General features: G+C 44.9%; 1 protein-coding gene across 1 annotated transcript in view; it reads right to left on the bottom strand.

Annotated features, from left to right (window-relative positions):
* Window positions 1–26622, bottom strand: part of TMEM263 (transmembrane protein 263) — a 110432-nt gene that overhangs the window by 12514 nt on the left and 71296 nt on the right. The window contains exon 2 of the mRNA XM_078673930.1: window positions 3960–4028. Within this exon, the coding sequence (XP_078530056.1) occupies window positions 3960–4023 (64 nt within the window). The 5' untranslated portion in view covers window positions 4024–4028. The remainder of the gene's footprint in view (window positions 1–3959; window positions 4029–26622) is intronic.

Here is a 26622-nt window from a genome sequence, read left to right as displayed (position 1 = left end):
TGTAAGCCCACATTGCTATCAGGAAGAAACAAATGTCTTTTCTAAGTATTTTCCTAATTTCAGAACTTGCCCCGGCTCTGTCCCACTTGCTTGTTGAAGTCTGTAACATCTCGTTAGCCACAGCCACGTTCCCTCGCAAGTGAATAGAACGCACAAATTAAGCCACTGCTGAAAAGGCACCAGCTGATCCCTCAGATCTACAAAATTACAGACCGATCTCTCTCCTCCCATGTTCCTCAAAGATCATGGAGACATTAATTAACAGACAACTCTCCGGTTATTTAGAACAAAATCTACTGAATCCGTCCCAGTCGGTATTCCATGCTAATTATAGCACTGAGTGCACACTGATGGAAGTCACAGACGCCATAAGGATGTCACTGGATAAGGGGACCCCCTCTATGCTAGTTCTCCTCGATTTGTCGGCAGCCTTCGACCCAGTCTCTCATCGAATCCTTTTGAATAAGTTACGAGAGATTGGTGTCAGAGGCATGGCCTTAAAAAGGCTGCAAAGTTTTTTGACCGACAAAACACAATGCGTCCAGCTGTATTCCTTTGTGTCACAGACCACGCAAGTGGACAAGGGAGTCCCACAGGGATCCATTTAAGTCCCACCTTGTTCAACATCTATGTGGCTCTGCTGGCCTCTATTATTAGAACCTGCGGGTTTGAGACGATCTCCTATGCGGACGACACTCTGTGATCGTCCCCATGGAGTCGGACCCCACAGTGACCAGAGCTAAGTTTAAAAACTGTATGCTAAAAATAGCCACATGGATGAGGAAGAAATTCCTCCAGCTTAATTCCAACAAAACCGAGAATGTTGTTTTTTTAAAGCGGAGGAATTATGGACCCCTGAATGGTGGCCGCCAGAATTAGAGGAAGCCCCAACAAAAAAGTGGGCACAGAATTTAGGCATCATAATTGACAATAAACTTTCCATGGAGGAGCATGTGAAGACGATATCGGGCACCTGTTTCGGAAAAATGCGGATGCTAAGAAAGATCTTCCCTTGGATCCCTCGGATGGCAAGAAAGACCTATTATCAAGATTGCAGGTAGTTCAAAATACAGCAGCCCGTCTCACCCTCAATAAACCGGTACTTACCCCCATCATTACCTCTCTTACGTCAATTGCACTGGCTTCCTATTACGAAAAGAGACATTTTTAAGCTCTTGTGTACTGTGTTTAAGTCTCTTCAGGGGACGAGCCCTGCCTACCTCAGGAAGAAACTTGTGCTGTATTTGCCCGTGCGTCAGCTTGGATCAAGCAACCGTAATTTGCTCTGCACGCGGAGAATCAAGAAAGTCAAAATGGGCGGACATGCTTTCTCTCATCTAGCCCCCGTCCATTGGAATAGCCTCCCAGACGAGATCCGTGCCTGTTCCAATCTGACACAGTTTAAGAAATTGTTTAAGATCTGGCTGTTTTAAGAATTTGTTTTTTTTATAGGCGCTGAGATATTAACCTGGGGATGATTCGATGCGCCTTACAAATAACAATAATAATAAATAATAACAGTTTATATGTGAAACAGATGGCAATACTACAAGTATTTTCTCGACCGATAAAGTACAATCAGTTCTGAAATGAAATAATGTGAACATAGGTCTACAAGGTATTGTTTATTATGTTTTCATGTATTGGGCCTCATGCAGAGGACATGGACCGATTGATTTCCTAGAATCCAGGGGGCTTTTCAGCTCATCAAAATGGTTGTAGCTAGGATGCCCAACACCACACTCCTGACAAAAATCACAGCATACTGGGGGTATCGTCACACTGTTCAATTAACGGCAACCAAAAAATTAGGTTTTGGTCAACAGATTTTACACTCCACATCAGTAGATCTAGCTCTTAATAGGTTTCCTTTTTGCAGGTGTTAGAAAAATCACTAATTCAGTTTAATGTCTTAGGAAAATGGTGCAATAGGTGTTTTGCAGAGTGGTGGGAAATGGTGAGTTGAGCACTAGAAATGTGCAGGGGGCATGCCTCCTACTTGTGTCTTTGGTGTCTAGAATGGAGGAATACCAGTACAGGGTAAGTGACCTTCTGCACTCAGGAAGAAGAAATCCTTCTGTGAGAGGTCACATTAGAAAGTGATGTTTACCCCTTTCAAAAGGAATCATGCTCTAGGGTTCTAAGTAAGGAGTCCTTGCAACTAGATGGTAGGAACTTTGAATAGGAGTCTACTTATAATTCCCTTTCAAGCCCCACACCTGACGAAGACAAATCCTTAGCCACAAACATTCTTAACAATACCCAACAGGTAGGTTAAGGGATTACTCACTGATCTGTCACTAGAGGCCCAGAAAAGTCAGTTAGGCTTGAATATAGCATAGAGACCGCTATGCAACACATTGTTTATTCCCTCTGCATTTTGGACCAGGGTGATTCACATCTACTAATCCTCCTCAATCGGTCTTCAGCCATAAATTATTTTTATACCATCGTAAAATTCACTCACAATAGGTAAGTATCCACACTAGTGTGCAACAATGTTCCATTCAAGCCACCAACTAGTTCAATCTATACATTCAGCCTCTGGAGAAACTACTTTGTGAATCAGAAATTATCCGACATTGTTCTGCTTTCTCATGCCAAGGTTAACACTCGAACATGGACATCTCAAATTGATCACACATGACAGAATCCCTACCAATTTCCTCCCACCCATTAAACTTACCTATCCAACTGACATTTTGGCTGTGAGCACACGATCACGCAAAATTCTGAACAAAATGTCTCAATTTCAGCTCATGATGGGGAAAGAGATTAAAAATGCGCTGCCAAGAGGCTACTTCACAGCTGTGACCTATCCTTACTCCCCTCCAGGCTACACCAAAGCAATTACTTGCCATCAGGTCTACAAAAGATCTGACCAGTAAAGGTGCCAAATATGCTGTCAGTCACACGATCATTGCATCAAAAAGTTCAATAACACCACTGCACTGACACTATTATGCCCCAATGTTGGCGTACAGATTGTTGAAGTATCCTCCTTATTTTTTAATTTAATTTGTGTATTTTTCAGGCTACCCATCGTGAGTATACTTTGTCGTGCAGTCCTCCTCCTGTACTACATAACACCTCTATTTTAAATCTAATATATATGAGCGTAGTAAATCTCGTCATATTTTTCATATTATTCAGAAAGGTTTTTAAGCTACAATTTATATTAATACTTTGCTATCCTTTACCTATATAGCGCAGAGAACATTATTGTACTACATAAATCTTTAAAAACACTGTTGACAAGGTGAGAATTTCTCAGCAACCAACTAAGTCACTCCCGAAAAGGCATCTGCTTAGGGATTGTGTTAATTAAAGTCAGGCAACCTGTAGGGAGTATCAGAGGCCGGATGTGGCATTTGGGAGCAGAATGGAGAACAAATAGTTCACTCATGACAAGACAGGAGGCAAACTCTCAAATGGCAGGGAGACCAGCCCCAGATGGGTTAGGTTGGATTGGGACAAAGAAGGTAATGGACTAATCAAAAAGCAGCGAGGAAAACATTAAAAACAATTGGTGCATGATTAGTCTTACAGAGGTCAAGAATGATTCAGGCATGACACTTTCCAGAGAAACATGTTGGAGGAAAATGGAGGATCAGAATCTAGGCAGAAACGCAGGGGAGCCGCAGAAAAGCGAAAAGGAGGGCTAGAGGGTGTGTACCAGGCAGCTGCGAAAGACAAACTGGAGCTCAAAGGGGTACTTGTGGGTAGGTAAAGTGGCAGTAAATACATGGTGGGCCTTAAGCACGGAGGTCCGTCTCCAGATTTAACATCTGTACATTAGAGAAAGAAATTGGTTTGGAAAAATCTTTTTTTTAGCAGAGTACACTTTAGAAGCATTTTCTTAGATTCATACCAGATAGTGTACAAACCCCGTAAAGCTTTTGTCCCACTATTACAATAGCATGACCTTTTTGTGTGGCGAACCAACTGAACAATTTTACCTTCTGGTGGTTCATCGCGCATATAGGACGGCACTTCTTCTTCGTTGTTTTCTGTTTGATTCATTGTACCTTAAAAAAATGAAAAAAATATTTATACACAGATTTACAAACATTAACAAGACATGTCGGCTCATACGGAAAGAATAGGCAGGGAAGTTTATTTTGAAAGAAAACATGGACATAGTACTTCACCGATAATCACAAATTAAATTAATCAAGACTTTAGCCTGTTTAAATGGATATTAAACTGTTAATAATTTAGAGGTCGAAATATGCAGCATCCGTTATGTTTCATTGCTTTAAATCAGGAGAACACTTCCACCAAAACAATTCAGGAGGAAGAGATAGATGTATGCAGATGTGTTCCCATTGCTCAGCCTGCACTTTTCACCACGTTTGTATCAATACCATACAAAACACACGAAGCAAAACGGATTCTACTTGATTTGAAGAGGTGTACAACAAGCCTCTTGAAGTATGCGAGGTTGAAGCTACTACAGAGCATGGTTTTGAACACAAAATATCGATCTATTTAAATGAAAATATAGCTTTACCAACAAAATAGTTCACCAAGATGGAGAATCACTTTTACTGAAATATACTTTTATTCATCATCTAAAAAGCAAGAAGTAAAATAGGCTAATTGAAAAAATTACTTACCTCGAAGAAAAAAATGTATTAACCCTAACAGAGCTCCAAAGAACCCTCACTAGATCAAGATACACATTTCGAAATGTATAATGATTTCTTATTTCAGTCATCTTCGCGACTGGCATGCAAACGTCAGATGAAGCCAACTGTGCGCTATTCGTGAAGTCTATGAAAGCCTTGGGTCTGAAACAACACTGTAGGCGCCCATTAAAATGTTAAGAAGCAACCAAGTTGAGACTGGAAACAAAACAAGCATTGGCATAGCCAATAGGTCTCGCTTTCTGGACCTTATAAGTATTAAGTTATGCAGCACAATATCCTTTATGCAACAACATTAATCGTTGAATGGCTAAACATTTATAAGGTCCCCAAGGCGAGACCTATTGGCTATGCCAATATTTTTTGGGGGGAGGGTGGGCATAAATAACAGGACGGTGAAGGTTAGTTAGACTGAGTGAGTGAGAGAGAGTCAGTAAGTGAGAGATTGAGAGAGTTAGTGAGAGTTAGTTAGTGAGAGTGAGTTAGTTATTGAGTGAAAGAGTGACTTAGTGGGATAGCAAGTTAGTAAGAGTGAATAAGTGTTTTAGCGAGAGAGTTAGTTTTTCAGCGAGTGATTTTGTTTTGAGCGAGAGTTAGTGAGGGAGTTTATGAGAGTTATTGAAAGAGAGTAAGTGATAGAGTCAGTCAGTGATAGAGAGTTAGAGAGAGTTAGTTAGTGAGAGATAGTTAATGATTTATTGAGAGTGAGTTAGTTATTGAGTTTGTTTTGGAGAGTTAGTGAGAGATTGTGAGAGTTAGTTAGCGAGATAGTCTATTAGTGAGAGTCCGTTAGTGAGAATGAGTTAGCCAGTTAGTAATTGAGAGTGATCCCTTATATCGGCCATAAAAAGCCCGTAATGGGTGGTCACCACTTAAACAAAAGGCTTCTTCAGATCTAGTCTATTGGTAGTTATGGAAAAACAGCAAGAGCATCCTTATACTTTTCTTGGATAATACAAACATCCCAAACGAAACACTCATGTAAGGTGCATCATCACAGTTATTCAAAGAATCTGTTTCAGAGCACTCTTAATCAGGAAACTAAAAACCTTCAAATATTTGGGAAAGCACCAAAAACAGTCACTTTCCCAGCTTTTAGACAAGTCCCTGCCACTATGTTCAATTCTAGTGTGACAAGACTAGCACCTAGAGTCAGTTTACTCTAAAGATCATGTTTAACAAGCATACTCACACCTGTTCTATTGGTATCTTAATAGAGCCAAACCTGGAAGTTATGTGGAGTTGGGGCTAATTATCTTTCCATGGTGACAGTTACTCCGACTGACAGCTCAAGGACCGAGGCCAAAAATATTGCTTTATGGCATTATTAACCTTGGTATTTGTGGCAAACCATTTACCTGACATTACCGGACACACAAAATTTGCCTGTGCAAATTGTTGGTATGGTGAACAGATGTGCCATGTTTTCGCAAATGTTTTCTTCTGGGCAGAGTTTTGCAGTGTTCAACGAATTTTCACATTCCACGCAAGCCCAAAAAGCACCAATTTAATTTTTGCAGTATTTTTGAGAAAAACGACAAAACAAATTGTGCTTCGGGATACATACCGTGTTTCAGGTTCCAAGAAGCAAAGTTAAAACCACATTAATTTAAAGTACAAGACCCGGAAGAGGAACAAGCAACACCTGTTAGCGGGGTGGTGCTCGGTATATCCTGGTTTGTGCTGCTCGTTCCACCTGATTCGCTGGGACACTTCCGCTGATGGAACCCAGGATGAAAGGGCATCTATCGTCTTCCTCCCAGTGGTATGGTGCCAGTGTGGTATCCTTCAGAGCAGCAGCGGTTCTATTGTGAAGCCTCCCCATAGCTCAGTCGGTGCATACAGAAAATGCAGAGGAGCCCAATTTTCTTAACTGTGCACTCCCAGCAGTGTAGCAGTGCATAGCACGAGACATTAATGTGTTGGCTGTATGGAAATGCACTTTGCTAAAATGGTTTCTCATGCCGCGACACAATCCAGATCTCAAAGGCACCTACACCAAGATGGGCTGCAGCGCTTGAGTGGAGGGTTATGGATACGATATTAGACAGCGTCTAAAACGTACTTGCCTTATCAGCTACAACAGCTCAATCTCCGGACAACGACCTACGCTAACAATGCTCAGCACTCGTAAAGAATGATTTCTGGTGCCAGGGCAAGGTTAAACTCCAAGTAAACAAGCAGCAAAAGCTGCCTTGAAAACAATCGCAATAAAAAGAAAGTAAATAAGTGCAGGGCCGAGACGTGAACAAGGCCCGGCGCTGTGCATGCTGCTGTTGCCCTGGCAACGAACCTCTCCCCTGAAGAAGGTCCACGGGGTATTGTGCGCAGGACACAGGCGGTGTCATGAGCCAGATGGTCGAGTGCTGGATAACAAAGTTATCTGACTGGACAGCGTGCAGGAATGGACCAGTTTCCCTTCCGAGTCGCACAGACCCTGCAAGCCCTGCAGTGCACACTTAACCTCACCCCTGTATTCACAAGGGGCTAAGGCATACACAAACCAGTTAGACGCTACAAGTGCACCATTTATGTTTCCTTAGAAATAGATACTTTCTGAATTCTGCATTTCTGCGAATTACTGTTTTAAATAGTGCTATGACAGGCTAACCCTTAAAATCCACAGCAGTCCATCTAACAAAATCGTATCGGCCAATCACATGGCGCTCATCAGAGACTGGATTGTTTCTTGGGCTAGATATGTGATGTGCAAGTGCAGACCAAAAACATACCTATGTAATCAGTCGCAAAATGATTACGAACAACGTCGGCAGTCCTGGTGGATTTGAACCAGCAAGTGAACAAATACATCCATGTCTGCAGTTCATATGTATTAATCTTTACTTTCGGAAACAATGAATGGGATTGCAGCGGAGCATGCGTTTCCCTTTGTTCTTACAAGGAGCGAGATTTTCTTTCTATTGCGTTTCAGAAATGCACCACTTTTTTATCTTGCCTGGTTTCTGGTGATGACGTAATTTTCATTCCGGAACTCCCCTTTTCGGCGGCGCTGAAAGGGCCGCTGCGTGTTGAAGCCGTATTATAAATGGTTTGGAGCTGGCTCCACCGGGGGAGAAACGGGGGAGACCATGTTTATTCTGAACCAAAGGCCACGTTTATCATGCAAGTGCACATTCACTTGTTAAAATGTTACTTTTCAGGGGACATTGATGACCCGCAAAGCACCTGAGGGATGCGCGCGCATCGCGATGAAAACGAAAGTGATCGCGATGACATACTAAGCACACGAGGAATGCGCGCGCGGCAATGATTGGCGAGGCGGCGGCGAAGCGAGTCGCGCATGCTTGTGCACGTAACCGTAAGCTGGTGGCCAGCGGGTAGCAGTTTGAAAAGCCCCTTACTAAAGTCGAGCAAGCAGCGCATGAGCTGCTCTAGGCTCAACCTAAAAAGAACTGTATGAATAAAAGCAAAATAAGTTCAGGTCTCTATAGTTGAAGTTGTATTAGCTAATTTTTCAAGACTAATTCGTTGGCAAAGCTCATTTTCTCGTGAATATCTTAACCAATGTCAACTCAAATGGCACAACATGGGATGCATTATCATAAGTTTTACGCTTAATTCTCACCTCTTAGAATGCACTCCTGTGCTCTCATCTCTCCCAGTTTCACCACTCTCTACATGGTCTTTAGAAAGCAAAAAAGCAAATCAGGAGATATCATCCAAACACACTTTAACAAAACAAGAGGCTCCATGTACTTTAAAGTATACAACTCTGTTTTAGTACATGTTATTTTTCTATGTACCCTATGATACTGAACTGTTGCTGAAATGTAAAAAAATCTAGATTCCACCATCACCAACTTCTAGGACTGCTGGATTGCTATAATGGTTTAAATCAAACCGATCCTAAAGAGATCCTTCATGTTTTAGTACTAGCAGTAAGTTGAAGTGCTCACCGGTGGCAAATGATATGTGGTGATCGGAAAATCTCCACTCAGAAGGACGGAAGGCTGAGTCCACCTTGGATTCAAAGGTCATTAAATAGAGTACAACAAATAGGATAAAACTAACTCTATTTGCAAATGACAGAGGGGAGTATGAGCTGCTATACCAAAAAGCTGCTATTTGTACATTATTTCTTTACCTTCAATTCACATTGAACCTACAATGAACTTCATTGCAGCTTAATTACTAGAATACCATCTATTTACACTTACTCAAGACCTCAATTTACGCTTAAAAAAATTCTGAATGCTGCTGTGTTTAAAATTATATGGCCACAACTCACCAGCTCGAGGGAGCGACGGAGGCAATGATTGGTGGAGAATCACAAGTTTTATTTTTTAGCTGATCAAGAATGTTGTGCTCCTGTATGCAGTTATAGGAAGTTATTTTTTGTAAATCCACAAAATAGTGATCTTGTTGGCATTGCTGGAAAGAGCGCATAACTAGGCTATTCATCATTATAATACTAACAAATTGTTTTGGGATTTTAGGACTTCGAGACCTTACAAAAATCAACGATTGGTTTACTATTTTGTATGGTCCCAGCTGCACTTCTTTCCTCAATTATTAATGTTTGCCAGGGTTTTAGACAAAGCACCAAGAGCCTGATATTCAAAATTTCAATCTGTAACATGTGGGTGCAACAGACGCCCTGAATTTTTTTCAAATGGAAAGGAATTATTAATATTGCGTACTAATAGTGACTTCTTTGAGGTGCCGTCTGTAACAGGGCACAAAACAGAGCCCGATGGAGAGCCACTTCGCGGCCTCCTTTAAAACAAGCATTTGCAATGCAATAGGGCTCGCATTTACAAGAGTTTAAGCTATTGGCATTATAAGTGACAATGCATTTTATTTATGTTTTAAAAACAAAAATAAAAAGGCACTGTCATTTGCAATGTCAATAGCTCAAACTCGCATAAAGGCAAGACCTATTGCATTGCAAATGGTTGTTAATCTTGCCCTCCCAACTGCATATCCTCTCTCCATGTTTGCCCCTGCATTGCTCCTTCAAAAGGTGGCATGGAGTGTCAGGACTATAGAGGTTGCGCCTGCATTGCTGGACACTCGTGGTGCCAGCGCTTGGATCACGATCATTGTAGCCGGAAACGGGAGTCCGAACTGAAGGGGAGTATTTGTACGATCCCAACACGCTTCCTGTTGCGTGTAATTCTTGTTTGGTTCCGGGTTTCATGGAGCCGGTTGGAGACGCCGTTCTGCAGCTCGTTGGCTTGACGGATCTCTGCCGTGTTGGAGACCGAAGTGCCCATGCGATCCAGGTAGGATCGGAACTGATGTATGCGCCTTGTTAAATAAGGGCGGACTTCCCGCTTCGCCGTGTTTGTTCATTCTTCGGAGAGCGGAGGGCGGTGGTTAACAGCCACGCGTTGCCGTTTTACTCTTCGGTCGGAGTGCTGTACACTTCGGGGAGAGCACCAAAGGGATTTGGCTCAATAAGGAACTGCTCATTTGTTTTAGGGGGTTAGCAGTTCGCGGAGCGCAGTGGTGGTCGAAACCACACGCTACCGTGCACTGAATGTATCCTGCCTTTTTCTTTGATTCTAGACTTCTTAAGCGAGGAGGATTACTCGCTACTCTACGCAGCATTTACGCTGAATTGTGTTGACTACTGATGGGGACCTTGCTACTGTTTATTACACTTATGACGAGTAGAGCGGAGTGATGTGGTTTTTGCTTCCCACGCACTACCGTTTCTAAAAATAAGGAACTCGGAGTTTTATCGGAATACCTGAGGATCTTTGATTTCTTGTTCTACCTAGTGCTATCTTAATTACCCGATTCCCAGTTTTCATCCCTCTGGCATTCTGTCATGGTATGTGTGGTGCAAGGGGGGGACGAATTAGGTGGTCCATGTGTCCTAGAAGGTGTACCTGTTCGTTGACCTATGTTTGTGTTCCTGTAGGTTTCACGGAGTGTCAAGAGGTGGTTGCGGTGTTTTCACCAAGGCTGGTTTCTTACATACCACAAGGTACTTAGGGTTCATGTTAGTGAGAATTAATGAGAGTAGACTGTTGCCACTTGAGTGATAATAAGTATATGTTCTTGTCGTTTCAGGTATATCCCCTCCCCAGCTGACCCTTCCCTTTCCCTTCCCTGTTCTGTTTATCCCTCGCCTAATGGCTCGAGACCTCTGTGTGTTTATACTAGAGTTCTTGTGACGTCGGGAGGTGGACCCTTATAAGCAACAACGGGATTCCGTGGAGCAAATCTGGACAGAATTACACGCCCACGAACTTAGCTCTACCCGATTCGGTTGTGCTTATAATGGCTACTCTGGAAGACGTGCTACAGGCCTTGGTGCTGGTTCAGCAAGAGCTAGCCGCTTCCAAAACAGAAGCAGCAGCTTTGAGGGATAAGGTAGACAGATTGAGTCGAAACCCTTTTGATGCGTCCTCTTCACAGGTACAGGTCACTGTCCCCCCCCCCCATTCCATTGGCTAGTCCAGAGCAGTATTCTGGCGATCCGACTAAGACGCAGGTGTTTTTAACGCAGATAATGCTTCATTTCTCCTGCAAACCGGCCTCTTTTCCAAACCATCACTCAAGGGTGGCTTTTGCCATTTCATATCTGGTCGGGATGCTGCCAATTGGGCAGTACCATTGGTAAGAAATACTGACGCAATATTATCAGATTGGACAGCCTTCCGTGCTGAATTCGAGAGGGTGTTCGATAGACAGGCCACTACTTTTAGTGCAGACAGAGAGTTGCTCACCCTTAGACAGGGCAGGAGGGATTTGGTATCTTACTTGACTGACTTCAACAGGTTAGTGGCAGAGACGTCATGGCCAGAGGAAAAGAGGATGTCACTTTTCTACCAGGGGTTGAGGGACGGACTAAAAGACATCATAGCGCAGATAGACCCTCAGCCGGTTACCTGCACAGATATGATAAACCTCACCTTACGACTAGATGGCTGACAAAGTGAAAGAGGAGGAGAAAGAAGAAGGTGGGACAGGGTTTCTGTGGGGTCCGAGTCGGTCTCCCGGAGGTCTTTGCCTTCCTCTGACTCTAGCTCAGAACCCATGGAGATCGGAGCTGTAAGAGCTCCTTTGTCTAGGGAAGAAAAAGAAAGCCGTAGAGCCCTGGGGTTATGTCTTTACTGTGGGAAAAAAGGGCATTTCGTTAAAGAGTGTCCCACTAAACCAAAGACTTCTGGGGAATGGAACAAAAGTAAGAGAATAGCGGTCTCTTTGGTTGGTGAGTCAGAGGCAGTGACAGGGAACCTTCAGGAAGTTCATAGGGAATCCCAGCCTTTGAAAATTCCTTCATTAACAGTTCTGGCTTTGAAGGATACGGAGACACATATAGTTCTTCCTATGAGTCTGGAGAGCCAGCGGAGAATACATCAGGTCAAAGTTATGATTGACTCGGGGGCCACGGGGAATTTTATAGATAGCAGTCTAGTAGCTTCTTTGTCGCTGGCCAGAGTTAATACAGAGACCCCCGAGGAGGTGTTGGCCGTGGATGGAAAGCCTCTGATATCAGGTCTCATTACGGAACAGACTGATGTAGTGGAATTGTCCTTCAAAGGACCTGAGGGATGGCACAGAGAGAAACTGTCATTAAGCATCATAGTAGCGCCTCAGTATGAGGTCATTCTGGGAATGCCCTGGCTAAGCTATCATAATCCTTTGATTGATTGGAATACGAAAGAGGTCCGGTTTTTGTCGGAGGTATGCAAGGAACATCTGAACGCTTCCCAGACACAGCCTACGGCAGCCTTCTTTCTTCCGGTGGTGGTGGCTACTGCCGCGGAGAAAAAGGTCATTCTACCCTCCGAATATCATTGTTTCGAGGACGTCTTTAGTGAAAGCCAGGCAGAACAACTACCCCCACACCGGATGTATGATTGTGGGATAGATCTAGTGGAGGGTGCCACGCTGCCGTCATGTCGTGTCTACGCACTGTCGGTTCCGGAGACGGCGCACCTAAAAGAATACCTTGATCACTATGTTGAGATAGGGTTCATCAGACCCTCTAGATCCCCAGCAGCCTCTCCTTTGTTTTTCATCAAAAAAGCAAACAGAGAATTGAGAGCCTGTGTGGACTATCGGGTATTAAATAAGAACACAGTAAGAAACAGATACCCTTTGCCACTTATTACGGTCTTGTTAGATCAAATGAGGGATGCCCAGATATACACCCGCTTGGACTTAAGGGGTGCGTACCATTTGGTGCGTGTAAAGGAAGGCGACGAATGGAAAACTGCCTTCAAGACTCGTTACGGATTGTACGAATATACTGTTATGCCGTTTGGGTTGTGCAACGCCCCGGCGGCATTTCAGTATTTTCTTAACGATGTCTTGAAGGAGTTTGTGGACGTATGTGCGGTCGTTTACATTGACGACATTTTCATTTACTCAGATAAGACCGAGACCCACCGGCACCATGTCTCTCAAGTTTTACAGAGATTGGGGGAAAAAAAACTCTATTGTAAGCTGAGTAAGTGCGAATTCAGTGTGTCAGAGGTAGAATTCCTGGGGGTGATTCTGAGCCCTACTGGGTTGCAAATGTCAGAGAAAAGTGAAGGCTGTCCAAGACTGGCCGGTCCCCTCTAGTGTAAAAGACGTTCAGAGTTTTTTAGGCTTTGCGAACTACTACCGCAGGTTTATTTCACAGTTTTCCTTGGTAGCATCACCTTTGTCAAAATTGCTCAGAAAAGGAGTCGTTTTTCTTTGGTCTATAGAAGCGAATAACGCCTTCATGACTCTGAAAGAGGCTTTTACCACCGCCCCGATATTGGCCCATCCCAAACCCGAACTTCCGTTTGTAGTGGAAGCGGATGCTTCTGACACAGCGATAGGGGCCATCCGGTCACAACGGAACCAGACCACAGGGCAATTACATCCCATAGCCTACATGTCCAAGAAGCTGTGTCCAGCAGAGACGAACTATACAATAGCTGAGAAAGAGCTGTTAGCTATAAAGAAAGCGTTTCAGGAGTGGCGTCAACATCTGTGGGGTGCGGCGTTCCCGGTCACAGTGTTCTCAGATCACAGAAATCTTCAGTACATGAAGACAGCGAGGAACCTCACTCAGACAGTGAGTTGGATGTTTTTCTCTGAATATGATTTCGTGATCACGTATAGGCCTGGGGTGGAGAACAGGAAAGCAGATACCCTGTCCAGACAGTCACATCCTGGCAGCGTTCCTGGTAATAAACCCTTAGAGGCGATAGTAGATCCAGGAAAGGTGGTTTGCGTAGTTCAGGCAAACACTTTTTTGGATACGATACGTAACTCCAGATCTCACGATGCATGGGTGTCTTGGGCTACGTTGGGGAGTGGTCGCACTCTGAAGCAAGGATTACCCTTTCAGGATGGCAATCTATTCCTACCTAGTGTAGTTTTACGGAAGAAAGCTTTTGAATGGTGTCATGATACCTTGCTGGCAGGTCACTCCGGAGTGACCAAAACGGTTCAGTTATTGCAACGCCATTTCTGGTGGGAAACCATCATGGGAGACATAACCACATGGGTAGGGATTTGTGAGGAGTGTGTCCGAGCCAAGAACGAGACAGGAAAAAGGAAGGGGCTGCTGATGCCTCTACCCACGCCAAAGAGACCTTGGCAGACCATCAGTGTTGACTTTGTTATGGGTCTACCCCCAGATCAAGGCAAGACGGCAATCCTGGTGATAGTTGATAGTCTCACTAAAATGGGACACTTCGTTTCCTGCGTGAATCCCCCTACCGCCAGTCAAACAGCACAGTTAAGCAATGTAGTTCGTTTGCACGGGATACCCGAGGTGATAGTCTCGGATAGAGGTCCGCAATTCATCGCCAGGTTCTGGAAGGCCTGGTGCAAAGCCATGCAGATCCAGTCCTCTCTCTCCACTAGCTTCCACCCGCAGACAGATGGGCAGACAGAGAGACTGAACCAAACGCTAAAAAAAATACCTCAGATGTTATGCTGCAGAAGCACAGGATTCATGGGTCTCCCTGTTGTGGATGGCCGAAGTGGCATACAACAATGCCTGGCACAGTTCACTGGGAGTTTCTCCTTTCTGCGCCACCTATGGTTTTGACGCCCGAATCCTCCCAATCAACATCCCGGAAGGGGTGGCTGATCAACCTACTGTTTTAGGGCAAATGCGCAAAATACATGCGGTGCACAGAAAGATCAGAGCTCATCTGCAGAAAGCAAAGGCTGAGTACAAAAGAGGAGAGGACAAACACCGAAGGGCTGGCCCGACATATGCTGTGGGGGGATAAGGTTTGGCTTTCCACCAAGAACATCCGATTCAAATTGCGCAGTATCTTCCACCCTAGATACATTGGCCCTTATGTCATCACAAAACAGATCAATCCGGTGGCGTACAAGTTAAAACTACCAGGTACGCTCCGAATCCATCCAGTGTTCCATTGCAACTTATTGAAACCTGCTTTTGGTGCCAGGAGGCTTGCTGCTCCTCCTCCTGTGTCATGTGATGATGGGTTTGAGTATGTAGTGAGGAGTATCAAGAACTCCAAATACCGGAGGGGTGTGTTGTGGTATCTGGTTTCCTGGAAAGGATACTCAGCTGAGGATGATTCTTGGGAGCCTGTGCAGAACATCCATGCTCCTGAGGCAGTACGTTTGTATCACCGTAGGTTCCCTCGGCGGCTTGGCCCTAGAAGGCGCTCTAGGAGGGAGGACATACTGTCAGGACTATACAGGTTGCTCCTGCATTGCTGGACACTCGTGGTGCCAGCGCTTGGATCACGATCATTGTAGCTGGAAACGGGAGTCCGAACTACAACTCCCAGACTCCCCGCTGAAGGGGAGTATTTGTACGATCCCAACACGCTTCCTGTTGCGTGTAATTCTTGTTTGGTTCCGGGTTTCATGGAGCCGGTTGGAGACGCCGTTCTGCAGCTCGTTGGCTTGACGGATCTCTGCCGTGTTGGAGACCGAAGTGCCCACGCGATCCAGGTAGGATCGGAACTGATGGATGCGCCTTGTTAAACACGGGCGGACTTCCCGCTCCGCCGTGTTTGTTCATTCTTCGGAGAGCGGAGCGCGGTGGTTAACAGCCACGCGTTGCCGTTTTACTCTTCGGTCGGAGTGCTGTACACTTCGGGGAGAGCACCAAAGGGATTTTGCTCAATAAGGAACTGCTCATTTGTTTTAGGGGGTTAGCAGTTCGCGGAGCGCAGTGGTGGTCGAAACCACACGCTACCGTGCACTGAATGTACCATGCCTTTTTCTTTGATTCTAGACTTCTTAAGCGAGGAGGATTACTCGCTACTCTACGCAGCATTTACGCTGAATTGTGTTGACTACTGCTGGGGACCTTGCTACTGTTTATTACACTTATGACGAGTAGAGCGGAGGGATGTGGTTTTTGCTTCCCACGCACTACCGTTTCTACAAATAAGGAACTCTGAGTTTTATCGGAATATCTGAGGATCTTTGATTTCTTGTTCTACCTGGTGCTATCTTAATTAACAGATTCCCAGTTTTTATCCCTCTGGCATTCTGTCATGGTATGTGTGGTGCAAGGGCGGGGACGAATTAGGTGGTCCATGTGTCCTAGAAGGTGTACATGTTCTTTGACCTATGTTTGTGTTCCTGTAGGTTTCACGGAGTGTCAAGAGGTGGTTGCGGTGTTTTCACCAAGGCTGGTTTCTTACATACCACAAGGTACTTAGGGTTCATGTTAGTGAGAATTAATGAGAGTAGACTGTTGCCACTTGAGTGATAATAAGTATATGTTCTTGTCGTTTCAGGTATATCCCTTCCCCAGCTGACCCTTCCCTTTCCCTTCCCTGTTCTGTTTATCCCTCGCCTAATGGCTCGAGACCTCTGTGTGTTTATACTAGAGTTCTTGTGACGTTGGGAGGTGGACCTTTATAAGCAACAATCGGATTCCGTGGAGCAAATCTGGACATGGAGTGCCCTTAACCACCCTCCCACCTTTGCCCAAGGGTGGGTGTGTACATGTTTCTTCTACTCCGCTTTGCCAAAAGCTGGGTAGAGGCGGGTAAACAATGCTTTAAGAGACATTGGGCATTGCCCTGGTGCTTGAAATCACAAACAGGGCAAATGTATTTTTCATGGTACCCTGGCCAGTTTATGGGGGTGGCAGCGGAGGCCTGTTTGTTTTTCTGGATCTCTCCCTGGCCTAACTGACAGGACGATGAAGTGAAGGGCACAAGGCTCCTCTTCCTTATGCATAATTATGCATCTGCTCTCCAGCCCTTATGCTTTTTCATTGTTATATTTCATTGTTAATAAACATTGTTCACAAGGTCGAGTGAGTGTACAATGTGTTAAACTTCTTTTGTTCTCCATTGTTTCTACCTTTGGGGATAGAAATGAACACATGTAGCGTTGACATATTCACACTTATTTATGCGTTTGTATATAGCGCGTACTATAATCGTAGGTGTCAGAGCGCTTGACATTAGAACCAGTTAACACTCTTCTCTCTCTCTTGTATTTGAGACGGAAGCATTTTGTGGCGACGTCCCTCCTCTTACAAGGCCCTTTTTTTTGTTTTTACTTTGACTTTCCGCCTCGAGAAACACTCCAGAAAGTTATGAAAGCCCTTACTACTCGTGGGTGAAATTGGCTCAGGATTCAGCCTATGGCGCAACCCCCCCCTTTCCTCGTTCGCCTCCGCCCAGCGGTTTGGAGCGCTCTCATTTAAAGCATCTGCTAGCGTGTGCTCATTCTATGCAGAAACAATAAATCAATATTGAAATAAAGGAATTGGCAGAAGGCTGGAAGGACCAATGCACAAACAGTCCCTGGGTGTTGCTCCATAAACAAGCCTTCACAAAGAAAATCAGCCTCAAATGGAGAGTATTGTGGCAAATGTAAACAAACCTGCTCCTATCAGACAGGTTTAATAAACAGAAGCAGACAGAACAAGCTGAAAGAGATGCCGCAAGCTGAAAGACACGCCATGCACATGCTGTCCGGGCTCTAGCTGATGCACATGCAGTGAGCGTGCAGTGAGAGTGCACATCGGCTGTCCGGGCACGCACGTTTTGTCTCCCTTCCGCACCAAAGTGACAACAAAAGAGACTCACCAAGGCAAAGCAATGCATGCGCTGTGTTTGCTGGGTGGGACGTAAAAACTACCGGTGCTCAGACCCGGTCCACTTAAAGCCCTGCATTTAGGCTTGAAAGTTACATCTTAGATTCAGTCTCGGAAAGCATCACGTGTCGTCTGAGTGGCTCACAGCAGTTCACTGAGCCTCTGAAGCTGCTCCTCATGTCTCAACTAAACTGTGGCTACACAATACAGCACACAGCAAGCATCAGGTTGCAGTGTCGGTGAGCTGCCAGGCCCTCAAACAATGAATTATTATTATTAATAATAAATACATTTTCAAAAATGTGGATATGGGGGGGGGGGGGAATAAAACTAGTATCGGCAAAGCCAATTGGTCTGGCCTTTCACATAGCAACAGTTAATAACAAGTAATTATTAGATGTCCTCTACGAGTCAGAAGAAACAGTCTTTAACAAAACGTCAGTCCTTCAGAATCTTACTAGAGGTTTCCCTTCAGTCAGAATGACTGTCACTCCTGAGGCGGAAAGCCGGGAGGTGTAGCCTTGTATTTTACCGATTTTAAAGCTTTTAATACTTTTGAGTGTGATTTATAAACTGTGTCTTGTACAAATCAGCCTACCTGGAAAACGATTTATCACAGCCTGGGAGCCTGCTGAATGCGAGCAGTGCCTCCCTTATCCCTGACAAAACGCCCTCTGGCCGCCGCCATTGACGGCGTGCAGCGAGGCCACGCCCCCTCTTTGGCCACGCCCCCCCCGCCCAGCTTAAAAAAAGGGCGCTGAACGCGAGCGCACTTGTATGACTGTCACTCCTGAGGCGGAAAGCCGGGAGGTGTAGCCTTGTATTTTACCGATTTTAAAGCTTTTAATACTTTTGAGTGTGATTTATAAACGGTGTCTTGTACAAATCAGCCTACCTGGAAAATGATTTATCACAGCCTGGGAGCCTGCTGAATGCGAGCAGTGCCTCCCTTATCCCTGACAAAACGCCCTCTGGCCTCCGCCATTGACGGCGTGCAGCGAGGCCACGCCCCCTATTTGGCCACGCCCCCCGCCCTAAACGCACCATAAATGTGCCACTGGAGGAAGCGCAGCGGACGAGCGCAGCGGGAGCGCCGTTTGCGCGCCGAAGGCGCGCCTAAGGCAAGCCCGTCTGCGCCCGTCCGCGCCCGTCCGCGCCCGAGTCCCAGGACCCCTGACCCAGCCACTCCCACACCCCTTAGGTATACCCGAGAAGCCCTCCTCAATATCAAGGACTCTTTCGCCATTCCTTGTTGCAGTACGATCCCTCTTAAGAATGAACAATCTTGCTGTCAAACCTGCCCCTACAGGTTGACACCTCGTCTCCCCCCAAAACCACGCTGGATCAAGATGGCCCTCCTTAACTGCAGATCACTCCCCAAACATCAAACGGAAATTAACATGATGCTGCTAAACTCGGAGTAGGAGGTCCTCTTTCTAACTGAAACTTGGATCAACCCTAACTCAAACCCAGACATGGTGCAAGCCCTGCCTTCGGGCTATCTCATCAAACACCATGACAGACCCTCGGGAATCGGAGGTGGAATAGCGATTATTTATCGCGACTACCTAACCTGTCATCTTAAGGACAGCCCAATCCAGGACTGCGAAAACACTGTGTTCTCAATTCACCTTCCCCCTTCCACAACTTTATCAGGGATCCTGGTTTACCGTCCCCCAGGGCAGCAGAAACTTTTCTGCAATTCCCTCCTGGAATCAACCTCCTCTCTCTCATGCCTGCTCCCTAATTTTACGATCCTAGGAGATCTAAACCTCCATTTCGACGACCCCCTGGTGAACACTGCCGCAGATTTAAAAAAAGACCTAGCCTCCCTTGACCTCCACTTGATAAATAGTCTGCCCACGCACTCCAAGGGCCACCTACTAGACCCAATTTTTACCAACATGGCGAGCCTAGCAGCGAGTACCCCCCTCCCGGTCCCCTGGTCAGACCACTTTGTGGTCCCGTTCAAGATGCTACTGCCATCTGAAGCACTGGCTAAAGCCCCTCCCCAAGAACCAGCCCGACCGTGGCATAAACTGGACATAACTTCTTGGACTCAAGCACTCATCTCTACTACCCCGAGTCTTGACCCAGACCCTTCCAGAGCCGACACCCAACTCTGCGGTTGGATCAATCAATCCCTCGATAACATCCTCCCAGTCAAACACCTCCCCAGGAAAAAGGGTACTCCCAAGTCCCCCTGGTACACGCAGGAACTGCGCCGACTGAGAAAACGATGTAAAAGGCTCGAACGCCTCTGGAGAAGAGATTGGGCTACCGAAAGCAAGAACGAGTACAGGACTGCCCTCAGACAATACAAAACCTGCATAAAAGATACTCAGGCTTCTTTTTTCGAGAATAAAATCTCAGCGGCTGCCAACTCGGCGAAAGAAACGTACCACATAGTTCGTCTCCTGACCAAAACCCCAGTCCCCCCTCCTATGCCAGATCCGTCCGGCACGAGATGTAATCAGCTAGCTGAGTTCTTCTCCACAAAAATCCTTAACATTCTTAACTCACTACCTCCTCCCATCTCCCCCATACCTCCCACCAGCCCCGTCCCTGCTTCAAATTCCCCTTGCCTCCAAACCTTCGATCAGATTACCATCGAACTCTGCTTGTCCACGCTGCAGTCAGTCAAGAGTGGGGCTCCTTCTGACCCAGCCCCTACGAGCAAACTCAAACTGGTTGCTCCTACGATTGTCCCGCCCATCACCACTCTCATCAACACCTCACTGGCACTGGGCATAGTCCCAGACAACTGGAAAAAAGCCACAGTCAGGGCACTTTTAAAAAAAACCTCACCTTGATCCCCTGGATCCTTCAAACTTCAGACCCATCTCCCTCCTCCCCGCCATCAGCAAGGTTGCCGAGCGCATCGTCAACCACCAACTGTCTCTCTTCTTAGAGTCCAACAAACTTTTGCGCCCCTCTCAGACGGGGTTCAGACCAGGACAGGGAACAGACACGGCCCTTCTCGCCGTGGTCGAGGAGGCAAGAACCATCATAGATCGAGGAGGATCAGTGGCAGTGATCCTCCTCGATCTGAGTGCCGCCTTCGATACGGTGGGCCATGCGATCCTCATCCATCGGCTCAGCATGGTAGGTGTGTCCGGTACTGCCCTGTCCTGGATCAAGTCCTTCCTGGAAGGGAGAACATTCCAAGTGTCTGATGGCACGGTCCAGTCAAAAGCACTCCCGCTTCAGTGTGGGGTTCCCCAGGGCTCATCCCTGAGCCCCACACTTTTTAACATATACATTGCCCCGCTAGAAGACATCACATCACCATTCGGCATAAAAACAGTTATGTATGCCGATGACACACAACTAGTGGTGTCCGTCAACCGATCAAAAAAATGCCTAGACAATCTAGCAGCCTGCCTGGAAAAAATCTTCCAGTGGATGTGCGATTCTCGCCTGAAACTAAACGGGGAGAAGTCCGAGATCCTCTTCCTAGGCAACCCCCGCAATTTACCGGCATCCCTCAACTGGCCAGACTGCATGGGCCCTTCTCCCACTCCCAAAACAGAAGTTAAGAGTCTTGGCATCTGGCTAGACCAAGACCTTAACTTCAAATCTCAGGCCAGGAAAACTGCAGGTACATGCATTGGCCTCATCAAAACAGCGAGGAAGGTCCTCCATCTACTCCCTCTCCAATCTAGGAAGCTGCTTATGCAGGGCCTAGTAAACTCCAGATTGGACTATGGGAACGCCCTCTACTTGGGAGCCCCCGCCTCGGTCATCCATAGACTACAATGTGCCCAAAACGCGGCGGCCAGAATCCTAACTGGGACCGAGTCAAAATGCTCTGCAAAACCGGCCCTCAAAAGCCTGCACTGGCTTCCAGTGCAACAAAGGATCATCTTTAAGACCCTCTGCATCTCACACAAGATAATGCACGGCAGAGGTCCACCGGTACTGAGCACTTTCGTCAAACCCCATCAGTCCAATAGGCAACTGAGATCAGACGCCCTCTCCCTGGCCAGTATCCCCAGAATCCACAAGACCCGTTCTGGAGGAAGATTGTTCTCCTACATCGCCCCAAAGCTATGGAATTCCCTGCCAATCTCCCTCCGTAGAGAACCCAACCTACTGGCCTTCCGAAGACAACTCAAAACATGGCTCTTCCCTTAGCTTTCCCCCCCTCTGGATACACAGGTCGAGCAACAGCGCTGGGACGCCCTAGGGTAGCTACGCGCTTTATAAATCCGCTTCCAAATTCCAAAATTCCAAATTCCAGAAGCGAATGCTTAACAAGTCTGTCACAAAGCTGCAGTAACTCGTGTTGTTATTAAATGTCCTTCTTGAGTAAGATGCAACTGCTTCAAATGTCCTCCACACAGTTGAGGGGGATGCAGCTTCAAAAGAAAAATGTGCATATCTACTTTTGCTGCTATAATAAATTGTGCTTATTTCAATATACGTAAATGTGGCAAAAGTGGTGTATGCTGATGAATCAGTATGGCAACTTTCAATAAGTGCCATGATTACTATAGAACACTTCTAAATACAACCTAGGAAATACAGGAGGTAGCAATCACTGCTAAGGTCTATTGCCTTCTATTGTATTGTTGGCAAACTGTTTTGAGTGGAACTAAATGTATGTCCAAATAAAAAGCCCACAGTATTCTGCTATGGGCTGTGGTAGGGAGAAGCAAAATGCAAGTCAATAGATAAAGATATTTGATGCAAAACAAAAGGTTAAAGTAACGTAGTTAGGTGAGAATTTCAGTGTCAACTAATGTTTTGAACTAACAAACGGAAATTCTTACATTAAGCTGCAGCTCCATTAGTCGTTAGTAGGTGCCCCTCACAAGTTAAAAGCATTAAAATTCTTACACGAGGCTGCACTTCCATCTAACAGAGGCCCAGCTCAAGTCCTTAGTAACTGCTTGAATTGACCTGCACCAATCGAAGGGTGTGTGGCTTTTGTATAGATATATACATATACACTTTTGCTAATTTAATATTTTGTGCAAATGTTCCATGGGAATAATTTACCAAAGATGGTTCTTATTAACAAAATTCTAAGGCAAAATTACAGATTTCAATACTTTTAAAGGTTGAGATTACACCCTAATATTTATAGGAACGTTTATTTATTCATAATTACAACTACATTTAGATAGCTTATTTTAGCTGTTTATGTTTCAGTGGGTGTAAGCTTTGTTGCTGGGTGGAGTGGTGAGGAGTTTATGCATACTGACCGTGCTGGTACAACATTTCAGTAGGGGTGATTTAGTTCCACAAGTAATTACTAGAAGCCTCTTTCAAGTGGTTAAAATGTCAATCACAAACCTGTGGGAGGTGTGGTTTCAACCTAAAAAATCCACATATACATTTTAGCTACACTAATGACTTGTGCTCTTTTTCAGTAGGAATAAAAATGTACACCAAACCAAATCAGATTCATGTTAAGGAAAGAACATTGTAATTTATAAAAAATTGTCATCAATTATGTACATAGTTGAAGTAATTCTACTACGCTTAGGTGCTAACAGTCATTGGGAAGTGCAGGTGTAACAATTTCTATTTTTGAGAAACTATTAAGGTGTATGCGTACATGTGTGAAACGCAGTCACTCAAAGTGAAGACATCCAATGGCTGAAGTGGGCAGGTCTGTTGATCAATATATTCTGCTGGGGTGGGAGGGTATATAAATTGAGTGACATGTCAACAGACCAATGGAGAAATGGTGTTGATAGGGGGCCCCCTCTATATTTATGTAGTTTTTGTGCGATACTTTTTTGGGGAAGACATGAGGCTGGTAAGAAAAGCTAAAGCTGTCTTAAGGCGAGACCTAATAAAAAGCACACTTTGGGAAAGTAGTCCCTAGCACTGAAAAGAATTACTTTCCCTCTGGATGTGCATATTGTGCAAGACCGACATGCCATCACTCATGTTGAGATCAGCAAATGGCCGGAGTTAGTGCCAATTGCTATGGTGGGTGGAAGCAACCTGTGAATGAAACTACAGCAGGCCAGTGGAAGAGGAGGGTTAACAGAAACCCCCAACATCCTATAGAAACCGGAGAAAATCTCAAAAACAAGTGGAGATATTCATATTATTTCTAGGTCGGTCTTTTAATGTCCGTTTAAAGAGTATTTAGGCAAATCTCACATTCCTTAGTTACATAAAAAGATGGTAAACACACCAACAAAGAGCTTATGCAAGTCTGATTTTTCCTTTTTTCTGCCACTGGATGGGCACTTCAAGAAAAGTGAAGGCATTTTGACAGAAAAATTATGTAAATTCTTCAGGGAAATAACGAATTTGCAGATGAGATGCAAAGACACGGATAATGCAACAACAAAAAAAATTAATTCTGCTGAAAAAAGGTGTAGATCTGTTCCAGGAGAAGTCTCGCACAACCTGGAAAAAAATAACTACCGGAGGCCAGTGACATTCATAATGGGTTGTAGAAGCTCCCGGACTCTTAAAAGCACAGCATCTTTCTCCACAGCTTCACAACAAAAGCCTATCAGGCTGCATTGTGGTCCTTAATAATAGCCAGCCTTACTCTTTTTTGTACATTTCAAATGCTCCAGTGCAGTTTAAAATGCAGTCATTGTCTTGAATAGTAGACTTCTAGATATATATAACCAGCAAACAAACAAATACTGATTTAAAGTGTTCTGGGATCCACATATGCAGCGGGGAATTACTTTGACCTTTATGACCATCAATGAAGATTCCATTATGCAGAAATACAGTTTTCGTATTTTCTGTCAAAGGTGCTACTGATCTAAAACATTTTGTGTTGCGGCTTTAAGATTTTACCATAATTCATACTGGCAGGCTGTGCAGTTTTGTAATAGTCATGGTTAGCAGTTCTTCAAAAATTACAATTAGAAGTAGAAGTTCTAAAGACAGAGCGAACTTCAAGTTGATCCCTTTATCCACTGTTTTTCGTGCATGTTCCATGGTCTGCAATTGCTTAGGTGGGCTGTCCATCAAAGCTATGGCATTTTGTGGATGGTTACATTGCTCCATTTGTGCTCCGATTAGGTTACAGTGATGTGATTCAAAGCATCCCTTTAGACTACAGCCAGTGTGCTCTGTCTGATGTATTTACTTTCCAGACAACATTTTAAATTATTGGATTTTGCATTTAGATTATTTGCTGTTTTGATCGGTTATTTAAAGAAAGAAAAAAACTACAGAGAACAGAGTTGTATTTACTAATTGCACTTTATTAGGTCTTGCCTGGCGTTAGCAGCGCGCACGCGCTGCTCTTGCCATGCGAGAACCTTTTGCGAACAATTCAGCCAAAGCTGAATGCTCGCGCGTCCAGATGGACAAAGATGGCTGCTCTAGTCATCGCGTACAGACAAAAAAATGCACGCGCAAGTGGACAGCTCTACGCCATCTTTGTTTACTTTAATTAGCGTAGGGATGTGCACACGCGCTCGCAATTTTTTGTCTGTACGGTTTCACATTCACTCTTTCACGGCCGTAATTAAAAAAATTGCATTTGATGGTGCAGCTTCTGTTGTTCATGAACTACCATTCGAGTATTAAGATTAAGACTAGCGCACTCTTAAACAATTTTTTGTCATTGCATGATTTCAGGTACCCTAAACGGCGGGAATTATCGATAACGAGTAGGGATAGTTTTGCAAAACGTTTGCAGCAGTGGGAGCATTACAGCAGGCAATGGTGTAATTTTCAGAGATTAGAAATAGCTGCTGCGCTATATAAAAAACATTCTCGCCATCTGGTGTACGAGCGTCTTGTAGATCAATAACAGAAGGAATGGTGTGATCAAGAGGGGGGAAACTTGGGGCAGCCTTAGAGGCCATGGATGGCTTTTATGTATCAAACAGACCCAAAGGGACAAGCAGGAATTTGGTCATAATCACACCATCTGTAATGCCTTCCGGATTACATCCCACGTCCCCTCTTGCCCACTGCGTACCAATGCAGTTCGTCCTCCAACCACGCTATAGCATGCCTTTCTTTCTAAAACTGCTCACGACAGAACTGCAGTTTATAATGTAGGTCTTCAAAACTCAAAATATGACGAAATCCTATTTTTTCGTTCGCTCTGCAATATGCATACGCCACCATGCCCGACATCTGACGGTTGTACAACTGTTCTTGGTGGGACTGGCTAACTGCAGCGCAATACCGGATCCTCGATAGGATCAGGACGGCTGAAAGAAGTGAGAGGAGAAAAGCATTAACACAAAAGTTTTCCTTCCTCCAATCGTGTGCAACAAATTTTAAATGCTTGGTTGCAATAAATATCGATGTAGATATACGAAACTTGAATATTTCCCTTTGGAGCACACGCTTGGCGGCTGAGTTATATACACTACCAAAGTGCAGAACAGCCCAGGGCTGTCACCCAATGTCCCAGAGGGGCTTATTTACTAGTCCCTTGCGCCACCGGTACGTCACTTTTTCCCTTATTGAAAATGATGCACCGACGACGCAATGGGCTTGTAAATAAGCAGGTGAGTCGCATCTGTAAACTGCGCCATGTTGGTGGGGGGGTCCGAGCTGAGACATCATCACATTCAATGTTCAGTCTGATTTTCAGTTCGAGCCTTCAGTCGAAAGACACATGGAATGATACAATCATGGGTGCAGAGATACACCGTTTAATGTCTTTAGTGCAGATTAGAGAAAGGGTTTTCATCGAATCCTTACATTAATTACTGCTCCTTTTTAATATTAATTACTGCTTTTTTAATTCTTTGATTACTGCATGTTCGTACAATTCGACAGGCAATCTATAGATGCATGGTAAGAAGGAAGAGTGGCTAGATTAAACAAGCATTGAAAATGCAATAGGTTTCGCCCTGATTAAGTTAAAGCCATTTGCTTTGCTAATGGTACTGTATAGCAAAGCAAATGGCTTTAACTTAATTAAAGGCGAGACCTATTGCATTTTCAGTGCTTGTTTACTTTGCATTCCTGCTGTATTTACAGCTTTTTGATCATAAAGTA

This window comes from Lissotriton helveticus, chromosome 1_1 (genome assembly GCF_964261635.1).
Source record: "Lissotriton helveticus chromosome 1_1, aLisHel1.1, whole genome shotgun sequence".
Taxonomy (NCBI): domain Eukaryota; kingdom Metazoa; phylum Chordata; class Amphibia; order Caudata; family Salamandridae; genus Lissotriton; species Lissotriton helveticus.
This window is presented reverse-complemented; position numbering and strand designations above follow the sequence as displayed.